Source organism: Leptonychotes weddellii, chromosome 4 (assembly GCF_054177405.1).
Source record: "Leptonychotes weddellii isolate Sample4059 chromosome 4, ASM5417740v2, whole genome shotgun sequence".
Classification (NCBI taxonomy): Eukaryota; Metazoa; Chordata; class Mammalia; order Carnivora; family Phocidae; genus Leptonychotes; species Leptonychotes weddellii.
In genome coordinates, this window is record NC_138372.1 from 75,119,679 (window position 1) to 75,142,658 (window position 22,980).

General features: G+C 35.5%; 1 protein-coding gene across 1 annotated transcript in view; it reads right to left on the bottom strand.

The window, feature by feature from the left end:
• The window catches only part of DPYD (dihydropyrimidine dehydrogenase), a 741,385-nt gene that overhangs the window by 134,666 nt on the left and 583,739 nt on the right, over positions 1-22,980 (bottom strand). The window contains exon 17 of the mRNA XM_081817099.1: positions 16,130-16,272. Coding sequence (XP_081673225.1) covers positions 16,130-16,272 — 143 coding nt within the window. The remainder of the gene's footprint in view (positions 1-16,129; positions 16,273-22,980) is intronic.

The window sequence follows — 22,980 nt, forward strand, 5'->3', positions numbered from 1 at the left end:
AGCAAGCCAATTTTTGAGACCACTTAACTTCTTAACCTTCTCTGTCTCACTCTGGGAATGAAGTGACCTAGGTTGTAGTATGGTAAAAATATTGTTATAAAATTGCATGCTATTTTCACTTACTTGTATTACTACGGATAGTCATAAACACAGATAATAAGAATAATATACATATAATATTTAACTGTTTCTGTGCTGACAAGGTTTTATCCATTTCTGAAATTCTATGCTTTTATAAAAATAACATGGATATATTCTGTCTAGTTTTAAAAAGAAGAAGTAGGGCCAATGGATAAAAGATAGATGGAGGTAGGTTTTCCACAGTATGAAGCAGAATTTACCTATAATTTTAACTGGATAACTTATAAGATAATAAGTTATCTGTCACTATGAATCTACAGGCTTGATAACCACACATACAGAAGAGATTAGTATCCTGAATGAAGTGCCAGAATGAGCCACACAGCAGGTTGTGGGAGCAGGCTTTTACAGGGTAATCAAATCTGGATGGACTCCAACCAATGGGAGAAGGAAGGTCAAAAGTAATGGCAGATAAATTTTCTATCCCTTTTCCCTGTGATGGGTTGTCCCAAGGCACTATCTTCTACCTAGTCTCTCTGGAGATGTACCGTGTGGCCAACTGACTGGATCTCTTACCGCTTGTGAAGCAGTGTACTACCCAGTAATGCATGACCTTGTATTCAAATCCCATCTGTCTCTTCTCTATTTTCTCTTACACTAACTATCCTAGATTTTACTTTCTGACAAAACATTAGCACTCAGCCCCTTCCTCGGGCTCTGTTTTCAGTCAGTCTGAGCCAAGACACATGCTAGTCCAAAGCTAAAATAGGGGGGTGTAAATTTTGTTTGAAAATTCTTTGTCCATGAATAAAAATCCTAGCAGGGGACGATAATGATGATGATGACAATGATAATTAACATCTAACAGCTATGGGTACTGTGTTACAGGCACTGTTTGAAATGCTTTACGGGTGATAACATTTAACCCTCACAACTATCCTATGAAACCCTACTTTTCAGATGACAAACCTGAAGTATAAAAAGTTCACACATCTAATAAAGCCAAGGTCATATAGCTAAAGAGCAACAGAGCTAGGACTTCACTCCAAGCAACCTGATGCATTTTCATTTGTGTTGAAGCCTGCATCAGTAAGATGCAGTCCTGTCAGGCTTCCTGTACCTAGTTGGCAATTCTGAGGTTGATATCACTGCTTGCGTAGCAGACTCTGGACGGGGCCGCGTGGGTCCCTGCCACACTGCTTATGATTGGAATATGGTCTCTAGAGAGCTGAGGTCTGTTTTCTTTCAAGAACGTGTCATTGTTGGAGCATCAGACTCTCTACCTCCAAGGCTACCCAGCTTGCATCGAAACGAAGCATTACAAAAACCCACTTCATTGAACCAACGTCTCTCATATCTTCCCTTATTGTAGAGGTTTATCAAAGGTCTACTTTATTTTATACTTAATTCAGGGCATTTGTAGCTTTGTTTTGAATCATATTTGCCCACCGCCATACAGTGCATGTTATATCCATCCTGTATGCAAACGGACATGCCCATGCTCAGGCTTATTATACTCCATAATGTGACTATTTGGGGCTACACTACAAAGGTTTCCACTTTGTGTGATGTAAGATACTTACGACTGAAAGTGACCTATACTTTCCTTTTGCTTTTCTGTTGCTCTATTTAAAATAATGACTGCAGAATCTCTTTCAACAAAAGGTCATTTGTGTCAATGGACGGAACACAGAGGATCAGATCACCTGTGGTAATTGCAAATTAATACTCTCCTGGTAATGCATTAACTACACACTATTGATCTACAATTGAATCATAGAAGCTACTGAGAAGTGATTTTACTTTCCTATTTTTCGTGCTTTTATTGCTTTTTCCATAATGCATATTTCTTTCAACTGGAATTGTCCCTAATTATCTCCATTTTTAATTTCCCACAGTGAGATGACTTCTAACTTGTAATTAGAATCTGTAAAAATTCACATCTCTCTCTCTCTCTCAAAAGCCTTTTAGAAATCTACTGAACTATAACTTTGATGCCATAAAACACATACATGATGCACAGATACGTATTTCTAGAGAGCCAAGTTCTTGAATGATTTTTTTTCCCACTTAGATAAAACAGAGAACCATTTGGTTCTCTATCTGAAATTATAATTTGTTGAGTAGTCTGCAATAAAACATTCAAAAGTTTCCCCTAAAAGCATTTTCTTCGGGAACATTGATGATGAGATTTTCTTTCCTAGAACAACTTTTCACATATAAATAAACAGCTTATTTCAGAGATGATTTGTTTAAAGATTTAATTTATTTGAGAGAGAAAGCACGAGCAGGGGGAGGGGGCGGAGAGAGAGGGAGAAGCAGGCTCCCTGCTGAGCAGGGAGTCCGACTTTGACTTTGCAGGGCTCGATCCCAGGACCCTAAGATCATGACCTGAGCCAAAAGCAGACGCTTAACCAACTGAACCACCCAGGTGCCCCTAGAGAATTTTTTGAGTGTAAGTGTGAGAGGAAGATGCAATAATCCGGTAAATATTTATCTGCACAGAATATTTCTGACAAAATCCATCTTTCCTCTTGTTTGTGTCAAACTCTTAACTGATATTAATTCTATCTGGGGGAACTAATCATAAGCTTGTTTTTCAGTGTAAAACTTGATTATGCTCCTAGGCTAGACAGGTCATCTGGCCTAAGCCTGGTTTCTGAATTGTGAGTTAGGAGTCACTGAACTAAAGAGATTTCCTGACAGTAATTGCCTTTACAACTTCTCATAAACCTTAAATTTATTATTGATTTTCTAAACTTCTAAATTGGAGACATTAGTTGTGATTTCTAATAAAAGTCTTTCTAAAATGTTTTTAGGCCTGTAAGGATTTTGGTATTTTACTGTAATTTCTTTCATAATCATTATTTGCATCAAGACTCACAATTAATACTGCAAAAATAAATGTGCACTCAAATTGTTCACTTATTCTTTATATCTCAGTAAATCATTATCATCTGTACCAAAAAACCCTTAAGAAATGTCACCTGCATGACTGGAATTACATAATCCTGTTACTCTTTTTTTCTAGGGGTTTATAATTAAAGACAGATACAATCACAGTTGATATTCATTTTACAATGAATCTCAAGAGCTGCACCAGGGTGCTGACGTCTCCCGGATGTGCCAGGCAGCAATGGATGGCGAGAATAGTAGCTGAACCAGGGTAGCTGCAGCAAGGAGACACTCCAGGGACTGGGACTCTGATCTGTGGTATTCCCTTTAACATATTAAATATCACTTCTTCCTTATAATAACCCAGTGAGATAGATACTATAACTTCCATTTGATAGATGAACACACAAAAGTCTACAAAAATTAATTAGCTTATCCAGCCATCAAATGGTGGGACTGGCAGTTGAGCAAAGGATGGCAGAAGCTGAGAGTTCCTCTTCTTAACTACCACACTCTACCTGGCAACACAACCACCTCTGGATACGTAACAATAGCACACAATACTGTTAGGGATATTCAAGACTAGAAGGAACTGAGGTTTTTGAAAAATGCTAGGAACCGACAATAGGGTTTATTAAATAGAAGCATAAGAACCAGGAAGTTGAGAACCTCGGTTTGCAAGATAAACAAAACCAAACCTGTGAATTAGGTAATTATCTGGAGGCCTAAGGCAGACTCGTGATTTTACCCTCGGTAAGAAAAGATAACCACTAGCTTTCCTAAAAGTAGTTGTCAGAGCTCAGTTACAGGTGTGGTTCAGAGCCCCAGGCATTCTGTAGTGGAGCTATTTCTAGCAGTCTCTTCCTCCCTTCTCTTTTCTACTCTATCACACAACCTTAGACACACCCCACATCAAGATCAGAAAGCAAATAAATTAATCTTCACATTTTCTAATCTTTGAAGACGGTTAGAAATCACACCAAAATCTGCTCCATTAGAAATGGACTAGAAAGAAAATCAGGAGTATCTCAAGAGGAAGGAACAAAAAAAAAAAAAGGGAAACTGGAGTAAAATTAGAATGCACCACACCATAACTAAAATGATGGTGACTGGATCTTTTCAGAAGAAAGTAACTCCAGGGAGCCTAGTTTGCTGTGAATATATTGTGGGGTTATTGACCAAACATGAGGCTTACTGTAAGACTTACATGAGGCTTGTACACACATGTATGTAGGTGTCAGGAGAATAAAAGTTTCTAAGGTTTGGCTTGTTATGATTGCAAAAAAAAAACCAACAAACTGCTGCTCCCAAACATAAAAATGTATTCAAAAATCAAAGGAACCAGTCTTATGGAACTATTCCATAGCCTGGAAAAATATCTAAATCTGTTTTGTTCCCATTAAAATAAGGATAGTAAGTATAAGGCAGACAGAAGTCATTTAAAAAGAAGAGTGGCCATAACCCAGGAACATCATTATTATAATAAGCTAATAATTCAGTGTCATTTCAAAAATGTAACTCAGAGAAGTGATAAAAAATTGGGACAGCACCTACAATGCAAAATAGTGGGGTACAAAATTGAAAGTCATGATTAAAAACTCTTAGGGAGGTAGGCATTTATGAGGAATCAACTGTGAAATGTCTTTTTGTGGCCTGTATTTTCATTTTTTTCTTGCAAGAGAAAATTTAGAATGGCAAAACAATCTATTCTAATCTGAATCCTTGGGGAAAAAATTCATATATATGAAGCACATGATAGAACTGAGTGATTCTGAAAAGGGATTTGTATTAGTCTGAGTTTTAGGTTAATATTTAATAGTCTTTTTTGTGTAGAAAGTTGATGCTGATGTTCTACCATTAACCAAACAGGAACCTAGAAATAGATATGTTTCCTCTAGAAGCGATCAGTTTGTGTTGATAAAGTCACATTTTGGGGGGCCATTGTCCTTGGGAATAATCAAAAAATTATCTGCAAGGCAACTAACCAAGGATGAAGGAGGCTGCCAGTATCCTTAGAAGAAGAGGGAACTGACATCTTGGAGGATAAAAACCATTAATTAAGAAGTGAACAAAATACCATGGAAGTACAAAGTAGAAAGGGCCCGCTGGGCATTTACTTGCTACTGGATCTGAGGAGATAGAGAGAAAAGGGGTGTGGTGTCAGCCTGTGGAAACATAAAGACTGCCACTCTTCATTAGTTTTCCATTAAACATAGAATAACATCTAAATATCATGGCCTATAGTGCCCTACAAGATCCACCCCTAGATACGCACCTGTATCTCCTATCATCCTTACATCTGCTGTGCCCCTTGCCAGTCCTGAAACAGGACAAGACTGCTCTCACCCTTGCACCCTATGGACTTTGTATTTATGCTCTTGCCCTTCCTTTTGCCAGGAGGACACTGTTCTCTTAGACTTCTGCATAGCTGACTTTTTTTTATTCATTTGAGTCTGGACTCAATTATCTTATCACTCCTTTGAGGGAGGTTATAGCATGTAAGGTTGCTGAGAGCATTCTCCATTGTCTGAGAACATCCTTGTTTTCTTCATGGCTAAAACCATGCCTGGCACGCTATGGGCACCCATGATGTGATGAATGAAGATGTCATCTGAAGAGAGTTCAGTGGGGACATCACTTCCCTGTTTCTAGATATCATATTTCAGATGCAACTAAGATCATATCAGCTTTTGGGGGGAAGCTATATCACTGTGCTGTTTGTGTTGACCTTACTGTTAAGTAAACCCCTCTATAATTTTTCCACAAAATCTTCTCTTTCCCATGTCACCTCCATTTTCAATGTATAATTACATTTCTACATCCTAGGATGGGATCTTATATTTGTCATTAATCAACTTTATCATCTCATATTGTACCAGTCATATATGTATTATTTGCTTGTCCTGAATCTACTTCATAAGTTGCTCTGCCTCCATATTTCATGTTACTTAAGAATTTGGATTTCTAAATTTCCCCCAAACAGAACTCAGAAGCTCCTGGGTTTCCAGTCTTTAGAAATCTCAGAAAGTCCTTTGTTCAGCATGTGGAAACTTACCAGACTTCAAAGTAACTTTGGAAACTGAAGAAGTCAGAGATAAATTATTTAGCAAAGAGGAAATGTGGGACCTGAAACTATAAAAATCCTTAAACAGAGCACTGGCAGTAATTTCTCTGACATCACCTATAGCAACATTTTTCTAGATATGTCTCCTGAGGCAAGGGAAATGCAAGCAAAAATAAGCTATTGGGATACATCTAAATCAAAGTTTCTGCACAGTGAAGAAAACAATAAAACTAAAAGACAACCTACTGAATGGGAAAAGATATTTGCAAATGACATATCCAATAAAGGGTTAGTATTCAAAATATATAAAGAACTGATACAACTCAAAATCCAAAAAAACAAATAAGCCAATCAAAAAATGTGCAGAAGACATGAACATATATTTCTCCAAAGAAGACACAGAGATGGCCAACAGATCATGAAAAGATGCTCAACATCACTCATCATCAGGGAAACGCAAATCAAAACTACAATGAGAGTATGGAATTGTTGAATCACTATACTGTACACCTGAAACTAATATAACACTTTATGTTAACTATCCGGAATTAAAAACTTAAACTACAACGAGATGTTACCTCACAGCTCTTGGAATGGTTAAAATAAAAAATATAAGAAACAAATGTTGGCAAGGATGTGGAGAAAAAAGAACCCTCTTGCACTGTTGGTGGGAATGCAAAGTGGTGCAGCCACTGTGGAAAACAGTATGGAGGTTCCTCAAAAAATTAAAAATGGAACTACTCTATGATCCAGTAATCACACTACTGGGTATTTACCCCAAAATACAAAAACACTAATTCAAAGGGATACATACACCCCTATGTTTATTGCCACATTATTTACAATAACCAAACTATAGAAGCAGCCCAAGCATCCATAAATAGATGAATGGATTAAGAAGTGGTATATATATACAATGGAATATTATTCAGCCATAAAAAGAAATGAAATCTTGCCATTTGCAACAACGTGGATAGAACTAGAGAGTATAATGTTAAGCAAAATGTCAGTCAGAGAAAGACAAATGCCATATGATTTCACTCATATGTGGAATTTAAGAAACAAAACAAATGAGCAAAGGAAAAAAAGAGAAAGAGAGAAAGACAAACCAAGAAACAGACTCTTAACTACAGAGAACAAACTTATGGTTATCAGAGGGGGAGTACGTGGGGGAATGAGTGAAATAGGTGATGTGGATTAAAGAGTACACTTACCATGATGAAAACAATTATTTAACAAAGAACAAGGAGTTCATCTGTAAAATGATAAGATTGGTGTAAACTCTACACAGGTGTAGGACAATAATTGAGAATGAATCATTCTCAAGGACAGAGCGAGCATTCGCATGTTTATGATGAATTTCCCTTCCATTTTGCTAGCATATTTCTTAAGCACAGTTACATGGATGGTAGGTGATGCAGAGACAAATCATGGAGCAGAAATCAGGAAACATGGTTTCTAATCTTACTGGGTTAGCCAATTGATGAAATAAACTCAAGGAAATTGCCAACTTGCTAATCTGTAAAATGGGGTTAAAAATGCTTACTGATATGCCTATAGCTTTGTAAGAGTCAAACGAATTAATAACCAGAAAGGACTTTTTGAAAAACAGAAGGTAATATTCATCAGATCATTAATATTTTTTACCATAAAATTGCTATAGCATAGATCTTTTTAAATCTTTATACAGTCTGAATTCTGAACCCTAACTTAGTACTAGAGTCTATAAAATATTAAAGTAGATTTTTAAACAAATATACAATTATACATATCCAAATGAGTGTGGCTTTTTCAAAATAATCACCTTGGTAGATGTTGGCATTGCTCAGAAGAATTTTGTAACAATTCTTTTTTGAGCGGTTTATTAAAGTCAGTTCATGAACTGCCAGAAAAAGAAACACATGACTTTGTATATCTCAGTTCAACAGCCAGCTTCGTTCACTCAACTTGGCTTTCTTTAGCTTTGTTTACAGGAAATCAAATCCACTCTCCAAATATGAAGAGTAGTTACTGATGGTATTCAAAATACATTACTTCCCGAAGTGACTATTTCTAACAGTCATTTGGATGGACAAGTTATGGGATGGTTATTAAAAAATCAGTTACATCCAATCACAACTTATTTCAAATGATACTGATAAATTCGACAGGTTGAGAGAAAAGCAACAAAGAAAACATAATGTTTGGAAAATAATATGTAACATAAGAATATCTAAACAACTGGTATTTAAAAAAACTGAATAAAAGGATAAATAGTAGTTTAAAACTTTGGTCAGTAATATGAAGATTTTTTTGACCAAGAAATGTAACTAGTAGTTTACCATATCTCTGTATATAACGCATAAAGGAGCAGACAACATAAAGGATCTAGTCAGAGTCAAGAAAAAAAAACTTTAGTGAAAGAAGTTTATACAAGATCAGAAATTTCATATGGCTATATCTGTAAACATCTTGGCTAACACATGGTTATTTTCTCACAAAAAAAACAGTCACAGTGTGATACGGTTACTTTTTCTTAGTAAAACTGTCTTTCAAAAAGATTAGACTTAATTTCACTTAATTTCCTTTGAATGTAGATGTTAATCTTTCTATCAAGTGGAGAGTGTGCATTCAGTCATTCAAAGGCCTAACAGGTTTCCATTTAATTTCCTCTATTTGCTTATAAACAACATTGTTGCACTGGAATCAGGATGCTTTTCAAAAATTAAAACCTCTTCCATTAAAAGTAACCATCCATTAAAGTAATTTAAAATAATGTAACAATTGACATGGTAATTGGAATTTCACTGAATGGATACTAAGAGCATATGTTTTCTTATATATTACTCTGAGAATATAGAGTTTCTATTTTTTTCAATACCCGCTTGCATATTGTCCTTAAAATTGAAAAGGAAACACTCATTAAAGCTAGGAAACAAGAAACTGCATAGTGGAAAGAAAAATATGTCTATTTTAACTAACTATGTGAAACAGTTCCGATTTCCATTTAAAATAACTTTGAATGGTATCAACTATTCTTCCTTCGTAAATCATAGCCTGACTTTAAAGTGAATGAAGATGGAAGAAAAAAATATCATTGAATAACTCTTGCCCACCTACCCAATAAAAATTTAGAATATAGTGTGCTAAATTTTTATCACCTCAAGACCCCCATCAATAGAGCTGAAGCACCGAAGTCTTCCTGTGTGTTACGATCACAAGAGAATGTCGGTAATGCATCTGCACTCATGTGGAAACAGTGTCATCATCTGCTTCAATTACTTCTTTTTCCCTAGTTTTAATAAAATAATACAGCTCCTGATCACATTAAAAAATTCCATATAAAAAATTTAGCTTGGACTAGTTCCATTAGAGCAGCTTTGATTATTGTTAAGGACTGATTTGGTCATCCTCGTTTAGTGAGTGTCCATCACGTGACCATGACTCTTCATAGTAAATGCCCACTATGCTCCCTCTTCCTGTTGTATTTCAGGATTTTCTATTAAGTTCAGTGACAAACCCTAACAAAAGAAATGGGATTAAAAAAACCCACCCGTACAATCTCAATGAAGGCACAGGTCATAATTGTACATGAATGAACTGATGGCTTCCTATAATTTCCGATGTTCTGAATCAAAGTCCTTAACAGATTAAATTGTAATGGCAATATCATTAAATTAAGCTATAGAAACCCAGAGTCATTCAGTGAGAAAAAAGGTAGTATAGTACTTATATTCTCTATCTATATACAATAGAGGAATTGAACATTTTGTGATGAAACCTATCACTAGAAGCAACTGACTCAGTCTGGGTTTTGTTTGCAACAGAAATCTCTACCTAGTTTTTTTTTATTAATAGAAACTGCAAACTAGTACTTAAATCAGAGGAAAGGGATTTGGGCTCACCAGGGCTAGGTCTGGGACTAAAAAACTAAAACTAACAGTAAAAAAATAACAACAAAGAAACCAGTTTTAACTCATTAAAGTCCTCTCTTCACACTACATTAAAGGGCAATTGTGCAAGTTATTTATTTACCATCCTCTTCATGGATAAACAATTGGTAGCCAGAAGCAAACTTCTTTTTTTCAGAGTAACCCCCAAAAGATTTTAAGACCTTAAGAGTTCATGAAGAGTTTGAAAACATAATTTAACAAGGAGGTATTTATAAATTTCAGTATTTGAAATTTACTAATAATTTTCATCTATCCTTTTTAGAGCTCTAACTTGCATACTCTAATTAATGAAAGCCTATCAAGTAAGAAGAAAAATCATATTTCAAACACACTGGAGTTTGCATAAATAAATTAGAAGTCAGTTTAGTTGACTGACAAAGTTGTAACAGCAGTTACCCAAGAACACAAACCTATAATCGGTTTTGAACCTTACTTCTTGGCCACAGTATTGTATCTGGTTCTGTTGTAATAGTCATTTTCACTCCAAAGATGTACTAGGGAAATGATCTGGAACCCAAATTACTTTCTAGCTAATTCCTTAGTTTTTATAGTCAACATTCACTGACGCATTTTGAAGGTAGAGTTATTGGATGTTTCACCACTGAAATGTTAACATCCTTGTCAAAGCAAGTTACAGAATAAGATAATAGAAATAAACGGTGCCAATGTGAAATGCTACATTCCTAGAAATGGTAAAGAAGACTTCAAAAATTACCCACTAAAATGCAACCTGAAACCCTAAAAGGCATTTCTGTTTTTAAACTGCAAGGCGATCTACAGTATTTTGCAATTTTTATATTTCAGTTAGCTCTCAATTAAAAATGTAAGCAAGTGATGTTACAACAGAAGTATTTTCCTTCCCTGATTCACCATCTTCAATTATTTATTCAAATGTTACCTTTTCAATGAGGCCTCTTTTTTTCACAGCACTTACCATCATATATACCAAATATACTTAGAGTTCATATTTATTATATGTTATCTTTCTTCCCTCTCTAAAATGTAAGCCCCAGAGGTAATGGACTTTTGCCTGTCTATTCACAGAAGAATTCCAAATTCCTAGAACAGTGCTAGGCATGTAGTAGGTTCTCAATAAATATTTATTGAATGAACAAACGTACAAATGATTCTCTGTGATGAATGATGACTAACAAAAAGGCATGTTCTATTGCACTTATCCAACTTACGAAAATATTTTAGCTTTCCATTTTGAAATGTCCATACTTTTTCTAAAGTCACATAGAAGGTCATAGCTGTTGAATTCATTTAAAACTGATTTTGAAATTACTGGCTAAATCCTTATTCCAGTAGTGAACTCACCTACTTACACAGTCTATGTACGTGTATTAAGATTAGGATCAAAATATTTATGTCACTATTTCTGTACCCACTACTTCTCTTTCTACACCCCAGTGTATCAGCACCACCACCCTATACTTAAATACATTTCATTTGTCTGATCACATCTTGTAAAAAAATGCATTTTGTCAGTATGTACTTCACTCCTGAGTAGAAATAATTGGAAAGATAGATTTGACAGTACTCAACTCAGAAATATATAAGTGGATGAGCTCTTCAAGACAAATATTATAGAACCAGAGAAGGGGACCTATATGGTACGAGCCAGCAAACAAATGGCATCAGAGAAATAGAGGGTGATGATGGAGGGTGATCTACCTTGAGGTGTATGAAAAAGATATGAACTAACTGCTGGGGAGAATTTGATGTGGATTTTTTTAAAAGATAAATAAAAACAGATGCTGACTAGCACCTAAGGCCCAGCTAACATTAAACACTGTGAATTTGAAGTAAATCCAATTGGCAGAGTTACTTGAATTTCTCTAATAATATTCAGCAGCCCAGAAGTATAGAAAATGAAAGGTTAGATTAACCCAGGACTAGGGAGCAGAACAGGATGAAATTCAGTTACAACGGAAGAGACACAGAAATATTGCACATTCTCTATCCCATTCAAATGTGACGCCAAAATTCTAAATTCAAGGGTTTTCCCCTCTCATAACCATCCTAAGTATATCTTAATACTGATTTTAGTTCAGTTCAGACTTTAGCTAAAATTGGGTTAAAAATGTGTTCTGGCTAAATAAAACTCTGACTCAAGCTAATGGTGTGGAATTTATACATAATCTTTAATCTTCTACCAGTTGAAGCCTATGTGCAGAACTTCACATTTTTAACCAAATCATTTGGGAACCAATATTTTACATAGCTGGAAAGTCTCCCTGCAGTTCCTAGTGGGAGCTGAAGGGCAAGTCCTTTGGCAACCACTTTGTAGACAATGTTAACCCTTTCATCTCTTCTTCACAATCCGGTTTAAAAAAAAAAGCACAACTCCAACACGTTCATTTAACAAATTCATTCAACGAATACTTAGTGTGCTTCTGCTATCTACCAAGGAGTCAATACACTGGGTGACCAGTACTTTAAGATGGAGCCTGGCATGAAAAGATAATTGAGCAAAACAAATTCCCTCTTTTGAAATCTGAGCCAAGAGATATGAAGCTAAGGAGGCATTTCATGTGGAAGTTGGAGCTGAAAAACCACCAGGTAGAGGGGACCCAGGTATCATGCAGCAGGCAGATGTACAGAGGAGGGAGAAGCAAGGAGCAAACTATGGAGAGAGAAAGAGTGAATGGAACTCTAGATTCCTCTGAGGGAGAAATCACATGGACCGTAAAAGAGAGATGGAGGAGATCTCGCCTGAGAACTGCCCACCCCCCCGGGTCTTACAGTTCTAGTGCCAGGGTCCCCTAATGCAGACAATACAATACGCTACATTTTCTTAAGGTACTCTGAGTGATTCTCTGCTTCTTGATCTGAGATGGGCCTAAGCAGAAACCACAATGTGAATGATTATTTCACCAAACATACACATTTTTGTGAGGACACGTGGTATTCTACATATATTCATATACTATGGTCCACACACCAAGTACATCTCTTCTTGGAAAGCATGTTGACTTATTTCTCTCTGTTTTCACATTTCTTCTCTTCTTTGCGTCCTTTCTCTAAGGAAGAAGGTGTAGCCTGAATATGTAAGCCTCAAGTAGGTGGGGAAGACCTGCCTATTGCTGATATTCTCACCTTAGAGGTTCTAGGAGGGGATGGGCAACATGAACCGTTGGAAGAGCACTGGTATTACAGATTTGAAACCTGCTGTCTGAGTTCTGGCTCTAGCACTCGTCATGTGACTTTGGCTACATTCCTTTAATCCTCCAAGCCTCAGGTGATGTCAATCAAAACAAAGGCAAACCTAAAAGATATTGTGGATTCGGTTCCAGACCACCACAATAAAGCAAATAATGCATTAAAGTAAGTCAAATGAATGTTTTTGGTTTCTCAGTGCATATAAAAGTTGTGTATAGACTACACCATGGTCTATTAAGTATGTAATAGCATTATGTCTAAAAAATGTACATACTTTAATTAAAAAATACTTTATTACTAATAAATGCTAACCATAACCTAATCTTTTAGTAAGTCATAATTACTGATCATAGATTATCATAACAGATATAATAATAATATTTTTAAAAGTATGAAATATTGTGAGAATTACCAAAATGTGCCACAAAGATACAAAGTGAGTAAATGCTGTTGGAAAAATGGGGCCAGTAGACTTGTCTGATGCAGGGTTGCCACAAACTTTCAGTTCTTTTTTTTTTTTTAAGATTTTATTTATTTATTTGACAGAGAGAGAGAAAGAGAGAACGCACAAGCAGGGGGAGGGGCAGAGGGAGAAGCAGACTCCCCGCTGAGCAGGGAGCCTGACATGGGTCTCGATCCCAGGACCCCAGGATCATGACCTGAGCTGACGGCAGATGTTTAATCCACTGAGCCACCCAGGTGCCCCTCACAAACCTTCAATTTGTAAAAAATGCAATATCTATAAAGTGCAATATAGTGAAGCACAATAAAACTATTTCACTCTCAGGTGAGTGTGTAAAGACTATCTGTAGCATCAGCTAAAAGCAGCACTTGGTAATCTTAACAATCTTCACCCCCATGTGTGACCTGCCAAAGATCACATGTTGGGAAATGAGCAAGCATCTTTTCTGGGACCTACTCACAACCCACTCGTATCTTCCAGTCCATACATTTCTCCTTGTTCGTGAACGTAAATTCAGGTGATATTTAAGCCTGGACATACATTATCTTCAGATTTTTCTTGAAGTTGTTGCTCCTTGTTCTTTATTCCTTCCTTCCTGATGTCTCAAGATACTTTCTTTAACATTTCTTTTCTCAGGAACTTCTGTTAGCCATTCTTTTAGTTCTGGTCTCCGGGCAACAAATTCTCCTAGCTTTTCTTCAGTCAAGACTGTGTTGCTTTCTCCTCCCTGAAGGATATAGGATTCTGGGTTGATAGTTCTTTTCCTTCAACAGTTGAAAAATATTGTCCCACTTCCTGGACTTTTACACTTTCTCATGAGAAATCTATTTCCATTAAAATTGTTTGTTCCCTCTAGGTAAAATGGTTTTTTTCTTCCTTCCAAGGTCCTTTTTTATCTTTAGTTTTCAGAAGTTTGACTATGATGTGTTTCAGTATGGATTTCTTTTTTTTTTTTAAGATTTTATTTATTTATTTGACAGAGAGAAAGAGAGATAGCGAGAGAGTACAAGCAGGGGGAGTGGCAGGCAGAGGGAGAGGGAGAAGCAGTCTCCCCACTGAGCAGGGAGACCAATGTGGGGCTCAATCCCAGGACCCTGAGATCATGACCTGAGCTGAAGGCAGAAGCTGAATCTACTGAGCCAACTAGGTTCCCCAGTATGGATTTCTTTAGATATATCATATTTGAGGTTCATTCAACTTCTTAAATCTATAAGGGTTGTGCCTTTTTGCAAAAAATTAGGAAGTTTTTAAACATTATTTCTTTGTCTTCCTCTCCTTCTGTGACCTCTCTGAATGTTCGATCTTTCATTATAGTCTCACAGTTCCCTGAGGCTCTGCTCATTTTTTTTTCATTCTTTTTTCTCTGTGTTGTTCCGATTGGTTAATTTCTATTGCTCTGTCTTCCACTTCACTGATTCTTTCTTCTGTTTTCTCCATTCTGTTGTTGAGCCCATTAACTGAGTTTTAAATGTTAGTTATTATAATTTTCATTGAAATTTCCATTTTGTTCTTTATACCTTCTATTAGCATTCTGATACATATTATTTCCACCTTAGGCTATATTTTGTTAAAGGATGTTAACTCTGATTGTCAAATTGGAACACAAGATATTTGTTCTCCACAATAATAAAAAAAAAACAAAAAACAACAAGATATTTGTTCTCCAGAGAATATAAGTGAAGCTAAACTCTGTGCTTCCTAATTTCATTCAGTGCTAGGTAGTAAGAATCCATATTAATGGAGTATTACCTGAGAGGTCACAGTCTAGTCGTCATATGAAAAAGTTTATCCCTGGGTCAAGTCAGACCATCTAAATCTGCATATCTAGCCTCAGAGAAATGTTTACACTATAATGTGCCAAGGCACTGTACTGGGCCTTTTCTGAGCAGCATAATAACAAGCAAGTGTATAAGTCATAAGTAAAAAATTATATGTAGGAATTCTATTAAGAGTATAATGTACTACTTCTCAAAGTACCCCTTTATGACAGTAATGGAAGAATTTTTCTCAGCTCTGTACCACAAGAAGTTGAATAATCAAATTATATTTATATTTTTAAAGTTATGAAACCAATAATTTTCTTGCTTTGGCTGCCAGGAAGTTCAGAGTCAAATTTGGTAATCCCTCCAGTACATTATGGAATAGATTTTGTATATTGGCCTTACCCATGACTTCATTTTATTTTTCAAACAAGATTTTACTTTTACCCAGATTTCTTCATGTATTTGTTTTTTTCCCCAGTTCTACAGTATGCATTTTGGTACCTGATTTCATTTATTTTGGAAACAGGGAGATAAGCGAATATATTTTTACAAGATAGAAAGTTTGTAAGCCCTAACTAAGACAGGAAATAAACCTCAGGTTTGTTCTCGACTCACAGTAGGAACTTAATGAGTGCTGCCATTTTAATCCCACACCCCACATTTTAATCTCTTTCTCAGGAGACCCTGCAAGAATATATCTGTTGTCACATAATTTACACTAGATGTGTTAGACAGAGCTTTTTGAAGGGGCAAACACAAGTACTACCTGGAGGACCGAGGCTCCGCTATGGAGAAACTGAAGACCACTTTCAGCTGAGTCAATTCCACCAGTGGCCAAAATGGAAAATCCAGGCAAAGCACGAGCAATGGAGGTCACAGCTCTCAAAGCAATAGGTCTGATTGCTATGCCTACAGAAAATGAGAATAATCAATGGTTAGCACATTGACCATTTGAGCATACTGCCATATAATCATTATTATGTAATGGTAGTGCTGTACTAGACAAAAGTCAGTTTTCCTTATCTTTACTTTTTTTTTAAGATTTTATTTATTTATTTGACAGAGAGAGAGAAAGAGAGAGAACACAAGCAGGGGGAGGGGCAGAGGGAGAAGCAGACTCCACGCTGAGAAGGGAGCCTTATGTGGGACTTGATCCCAGGACCCCGGGATCATAACCTGAGCTGAAAGCAGAGGCTTAACCAACTGAGCCACCCAGGTGCCCTATCTTTACTTAAGATGTGTGTGTGTGTGTGTGAGATACATATACATTGCCATGTTTTAAAGTATGTTAATTTGTAAATGGATATGTATGTATTTTAAGAATTTTAATGCAATTATTGCAAGCAAACGTGTTATGCAAGTGGGTATAGCACCTTTGGAACTCCTGCATAAAATACATGCATAATACAATTTGATATAGAGTAATATATAAAAGATTATATGGAATATTCAAGCATCTGTTTTAAAAAGAACAAGGAACAGCAGATTTTGAAAAAGAAAAACAATCACATACAGTGCATAAATAGACATACAGCTCTGTTAGGTTTCCACTAAGTATAAAGCAGCTGGTGTGAATAGAGATACTGTGAAAACAAGCAAGGTGCTGATGAACTTACAGATTCCATATTGCTTTTTACATGTATTACTCACAATTTGATGAAATATAGTGAACCTAATCTAATTTTTCATACATTAGAAGGTTTCCACCAAGGTAAGGACAATTTACTAGAATTCAGTAATTAAAGAGAATGTGCTTAATTTTTAAACTTCACTCAGCCAGACACTACCAATACATTATTCCCTGATCATAATGAAAACTTCATGGATGGACAGAACACTTAGGGGTCATTTTTTAAATGATTATATTGTATTAAAGCTGCTTTCAACTCTCAAGGGTTAACATATCCTGAAGTAAATTAATGCTTTCATCACATCGGAATATAATTTGGTATTTCTGGTGTGGATTCATTAAGTCATTGTTCTTTAAAGGTATTTTCTGAACTAAAAATAGTTTTATTTGTGCAAGAATTTGACACTGCCTGAAAAACACAAATAAGCAACTGGTAAAATCAGCCTCATGTGGTGAGTACTTTATCATTACCTCAACCACCACCAGCATCTTCACCAGCATGATCAATACGTATTTATGGGAGGGTTCACTTTGAGGAAGCACAGAGAATTTTCCTTAGTATTAGTGGACTTATTTTTGTCCTGTTCACATCCATTTCAGATGATATTAAATTCATGTGTAACTGATGCTTTTGCATTTAACACCAAAAATGTTTGTGGAAATGTCTGTTCCTATTGCTCCCACACCTTAAAATCTTCCTCTAGATATTAATGTTTCTTGGTCAAGAATGCTCAATGCTGAGACTTCAGAATTCCATAATGGACACTGAAATACAAGGCCGTCAGTTAGGGCGAATTAGAAACTGAACATCAAGATCCTATTTCTACTTCAAAGTGTTTATCAGTGACTTCTTCATCTGTCTGAGAAGGTAGAGAAGGTAACAGAGTAGACAGGAGAATGCATAGCAAGAATATATACCCACACTGACACCCACATACACATTTACATGTACGAATCTTTAGCTGTACTAAAAAGAAATCTGAGTAAGAATAAAAGTTAAATAAAAACATTTTAAAGGCAATCTGAAATTTAAATAAATCTTTTAGATTGACATATATCTATCTGCATAATATAACAGATATGTTCAATACATACTAAGCTGATGGCTTCTTTACATACATGTTACTTTGAAGTGATAAACACTGGGATTCTTTTTTTTTTTTTCCTTATGTAGTTGACCCTAGAGAGTAAAGGAAATTTGAGCTAAGCAGATAAATAATTTATTTCTAACTGCACTGTTAGAAGACTATCATTAACACTAAGGGATAAAATTTCAAAGTGGTACACAGGGATTTGGCCACATATTCCAATTGATATTAATGGACATCAAACGGCAAAATCCCAGAACACAGCTTTGAAAATTTAACCAGTTACATTTAAAGGGCAACATTATTACACAGGTGTTAAAAAACACCAGCAAATCCTCAATGGCATTTGAAGATGTTCAATTAGGTCAATAAGACATTTTCTATTTCATGTTTTTCCTTCTTTACTAAAACTTTCTAATCTACCTAATGAACATGAAAACCTTTCAAACTAATAAAGACATCTTTTTAAAAATTAAGAGTAATTATGTTCTCTCAGGAAATGTGATCCAAAAATGAAGAAATGGGTCCTTCTGTTCCTGGGTAATAGTAAATTCAGTTTTTATTTCCATTATAAATTCCATTTGATTAGTTTTCTTCGTAACTCAACTGATTTAATATGAAATATAATCTACCTGCTCTCAGAGAGCATTTTTATGGGGAATAGGTTTTAAAAATGACTTTTATCTATCATGAAAGATTTCTGGAAGGAAATCTTTTGAAAGTATATAAAAGGATCTTTCTAAATTGTTATATAGAAATTTATTTTTAGTTTTAAAATGACAGGAATAAAGAAATAAAAAGTTCAAGATAAAAATAAAAGTTTTGGTATAAGGAAAACACATATTATCAATACTACACAGAGTTGTACACATGTCAATTAGAACACATAAATATCTCCAGGATCACAGCTATTCAGATAAGGATTTTTACGATTTTGTCACTGCTCCAGTAATTAATGATTTTAGACCAAAGACCAGGGAGGAAGAAGCCAGTTTGAGAGGCTTAAGGAATTGAATGTAGACTCCGTCTATAAGAAAATGACAAGGTTTAAATCAAGAAATTGAAATCCTATAACCTTAAATGAACTCATAGGCAACATGCAATTTAAATTAAGCCCTCATCCACATGGAATGGCCAGATGAACCCAAATTCAGTTATATCAAGCCATTCTGTTCCAACCATGTGGAATGCTCCAATCAAGGTCAAGCCATTCTGAATTCCCAAATTTTGAAACAAGCTGAAGGTTTAAACAATCAACCAAACAAACAAACAAAATGAATGGAGTTCCAACACTGTTGCCAAGAGCTCTGATTGGTTCTAGAACAACCTACTAGAAAAGCTGGTGGACTAGACTGAACTGTAACTTTTGACATCTAATCAGTCTAGGCCTTCCTTAGAGTCACCTCTTGAAACGCCAGTCAATGTACTGAAGTCATAGATCTTCTCTGAGAAACTTCACAGAACATTTTTGGATTGATTCCTCTTCTAGAAAAAACATTTTAATAAGCCAGAGATTTTTTAATTAAAAGTTAATCAATCTGATTTGGATGAATTTTTTTCTTAAGAAAACGATAGTATCACTTGCCAATATCATTTTAACAATTTTTAAAACGCTACCATTAACAATAGTGTTATGTATTGATATGTAAGTATTAAGGTATTATGACTTACTTAATCAGTTTCCTTGTGCAGGCCTCATTTATCCATTCATTTGTCCATCTGTCTATCTAAGAAATGTCTATTAAGTACCTACGTCTTTAAAAAGAAATTGTACTAAAACTGAAAATCTTTCAAGAATGATCCCAGTTAATCAATTCGTGTCCTTACCATGTTGTCATCAATGACAGATACACAAAACACTAGTCCCTGTGATTTTAGGAGGTAGTTTTAAGGCAAATAATACGAATCCAATTATTTATTCTGTACAGATGTTCCATTAGGAAAAATTCACATTCATTTAAGCATCATACATTTTATAAATACTATTAATATGAATTTTAGAAAGAAGGCAATTTGAGGATGAACTAGTCACAGCATCAGACAGAAAACAGGGCCCACTGCTTAGGTTCAAATTCTAGCTCCACTATCAGCAAATTGTGTGACTTTGTGAAAATTTCTTAATCTCATGTACCTCTGTTTTTTTCATCTATAGAATAATAAAATTACAATCACAACTTCATAGAGTTTTTTTGAGGATTAAATGATTTAATATATATATAAAGGGCTAGCAGGGATAAAAACTGTACAGATGTTTGCTATTCTGATCTGTACTACCACAAGGACAATTGATTTCAGGGGGAGCATTTATTCAGTTTACTTTGACAGTGCCTGCTATGTTTTTGCTGTAATGCAATTAAACCATTTTTTTTTATTAGAGAAAAAAGCATGATGCCTATGATGGTAGAGCTCAATATCCCCTGAAACCTTACGAGGACCACACATCCAGCCTCCTTTCCCCCTCTCCTAACAGCTCTCATTCAGTAGTGTCATAACGCTGTTGGTGAGATTACTTTAACTGACTCCAGAGGCAAAAATCTCAAAGGCAGTCATCAATATATTTAAGAATTTTGTTTTTGAGAATCCAAAGGTCCAAGCACTAAACCAATATAGAAGGATTTTAAGGACAGCTTCAGAACTCAAGTTTATTGGTGAAAAGGAGGTAGAGCTTTACTTTGCATGACTAAATCCTTGAAGAGTAAGGAATTTTTAATGGGCAAGATAGTGTGGAACATATGCTAATTTTGGATAACTGGAATTTTGAATAATTGAGTTTAATTCTGTTTGTTTTTTCCCTAATCATTTGACTCCTAGGACAGCTACTGTTGCACATTTAATTGTTAGAGCTAAGTCCACAATAAACTCCCTGATAATAGCCCTAGCTGGCAATAAAACAGAAAGTGGGTTATAATACTCACTCATGCTCACTGTGTATACAAAAAGGAAATGTAGTTTTAATTTGCTTACATTAATTAAAATACAATGAATTAAGTAGATAACCAATTCATTAGAAATTGAACTTTGCCTACCTAATTGTTAATAATTTTAACATCATCTAGAAGAAAGAAAATATTAGCAAATCAAGCATTTCAAGGATTTAGGAGTTGAAAGATTGATTTTCATAAAATACTAAAATACACATAAGTCAAGCACCAAAAAATTTATGCTTTACTAAAACAAGTTTAAAATGTTAATGAACCTAATAAACTGATAAATACGTGAAGCATAGCTATTTAAAAATACATCTTTACACATGGATTAAAGTCCTCTGAGAAAATTTGCATAATTCAACCAGAAACTGAAGTACTAAAAGGATCCAGGGTTATATGTAGAGATATGAAATTTAAAGAGGAGAAATGGGAGAAAGAAAATCAACTGTTTTATGTCGTTGTTATTTTACTTTCATTGGGAAAAAGTGAAAATTATCTTATGAAAATGTTTGAATTTTAGTTGACTATTTCAAGAATTTTTTCCTAAGTCCTTATATCTTTATGGCTATGTTTATTTGCTTCATAATATATTCAATATGTTCACAGTCAATTCACATTCAATAACTTGGTACCTAGCATGTGCCAAGCATTTTATTTTGAAGCAAAAGAATTAAGACTACTCATTGAAGAGGGGGCCATTTTCCTTTCTGACAGTATCAGCTGCTGGTAGTGGAAGGACTGGGAGCACCCATTCAGGGAGTGGTTTCCATGTGCCAGACCTGAGGCTGAGGCTTCATACAGTTGGTGAAACGTAACCCTCACGATGCTGTGAAGGTAGATGCTGTCATCTCTATCTCATATGTGAAGAAAGGGAAGCTCAAACTGCATAAATAACCTGTTTGATGTCACACAGTTTAAAAGGGATAGACTGGAATCCAACACAAAGTCTCTGTGACATGAAAGTCCGTACTCTTCAGCTGTTACTGAAAAATGACAGTGCAGCATTTATGAAGAGGATCATCTTCATACTGTCTTTGCCTGAGAAAGCCAGTATCAGTATGGCCTATGGCCTAATGCTAAGAGCCTAGGTTCTAATGTCCAACCAATGAGGTGTAAGTCTCAGCTCGCTTACTTTAGGTAAGTGTGACTTTGAGCAAACTCCTTAACTTCCTAAAACATCTGTTCTCCCTATCTGTGAAACAGGGTCATTAATAACAATATCAGAGCAAACTGGGGAGAATTAAATGATACAATTCACCGAAAGCACTTGGCATAGTGCCTGGTTCCTAGTATACATAGGCTAATATTACTGTCAAAGCTAGAGAAACTAAGCAGAAAAATAAACATTCAGCTACAAACATGTGGGGATAAACACTTAAGGGGTGTTAATTAACCTCTTAGATCTCAAGTTTGGAGATTCTCTTGTAATCCATATGTCATTTCAATTGTAAAAAATATATACTTTGAGTCTATGATTATAAATGCATATATTTGTGTAAGTAAATCTTTATTAGGTTTATAATGCAATGGCAATATCTAAATGTATATGTCTTTTCATCCAGAAACTCCACTTTGAGGAATCTATTCTATTAGTACATAGACACAAAGTTACATGTACAAAGATCTTCCTTGAAGTATCGTTTTTCATAGCAAAATAGTGAAAACAACATAAATGACCACCAACAGTTATGCTATTAAATATAGTTCATATACATACAATATCCTAGAAATTTTTTTAGAAGATTTTATTTATTTATTTGACACACAGAGAGAAAGTACAAGCAGTGGGGAGGGGTAGTGGGAGAGGGAGAAGCAGAGGAACCTGCTTTCGATCCCAGGACCCTGGGATCATGACCTGAGCAGAAGGCAGACACCTAACTGACTAAGCCACCCAGGTGCCCAATATCCTACAAAATTTTTAAAACCAACATGGATGGGGGACCTGGGTAGCTCAGTTGGTTGCGTGTCCGAC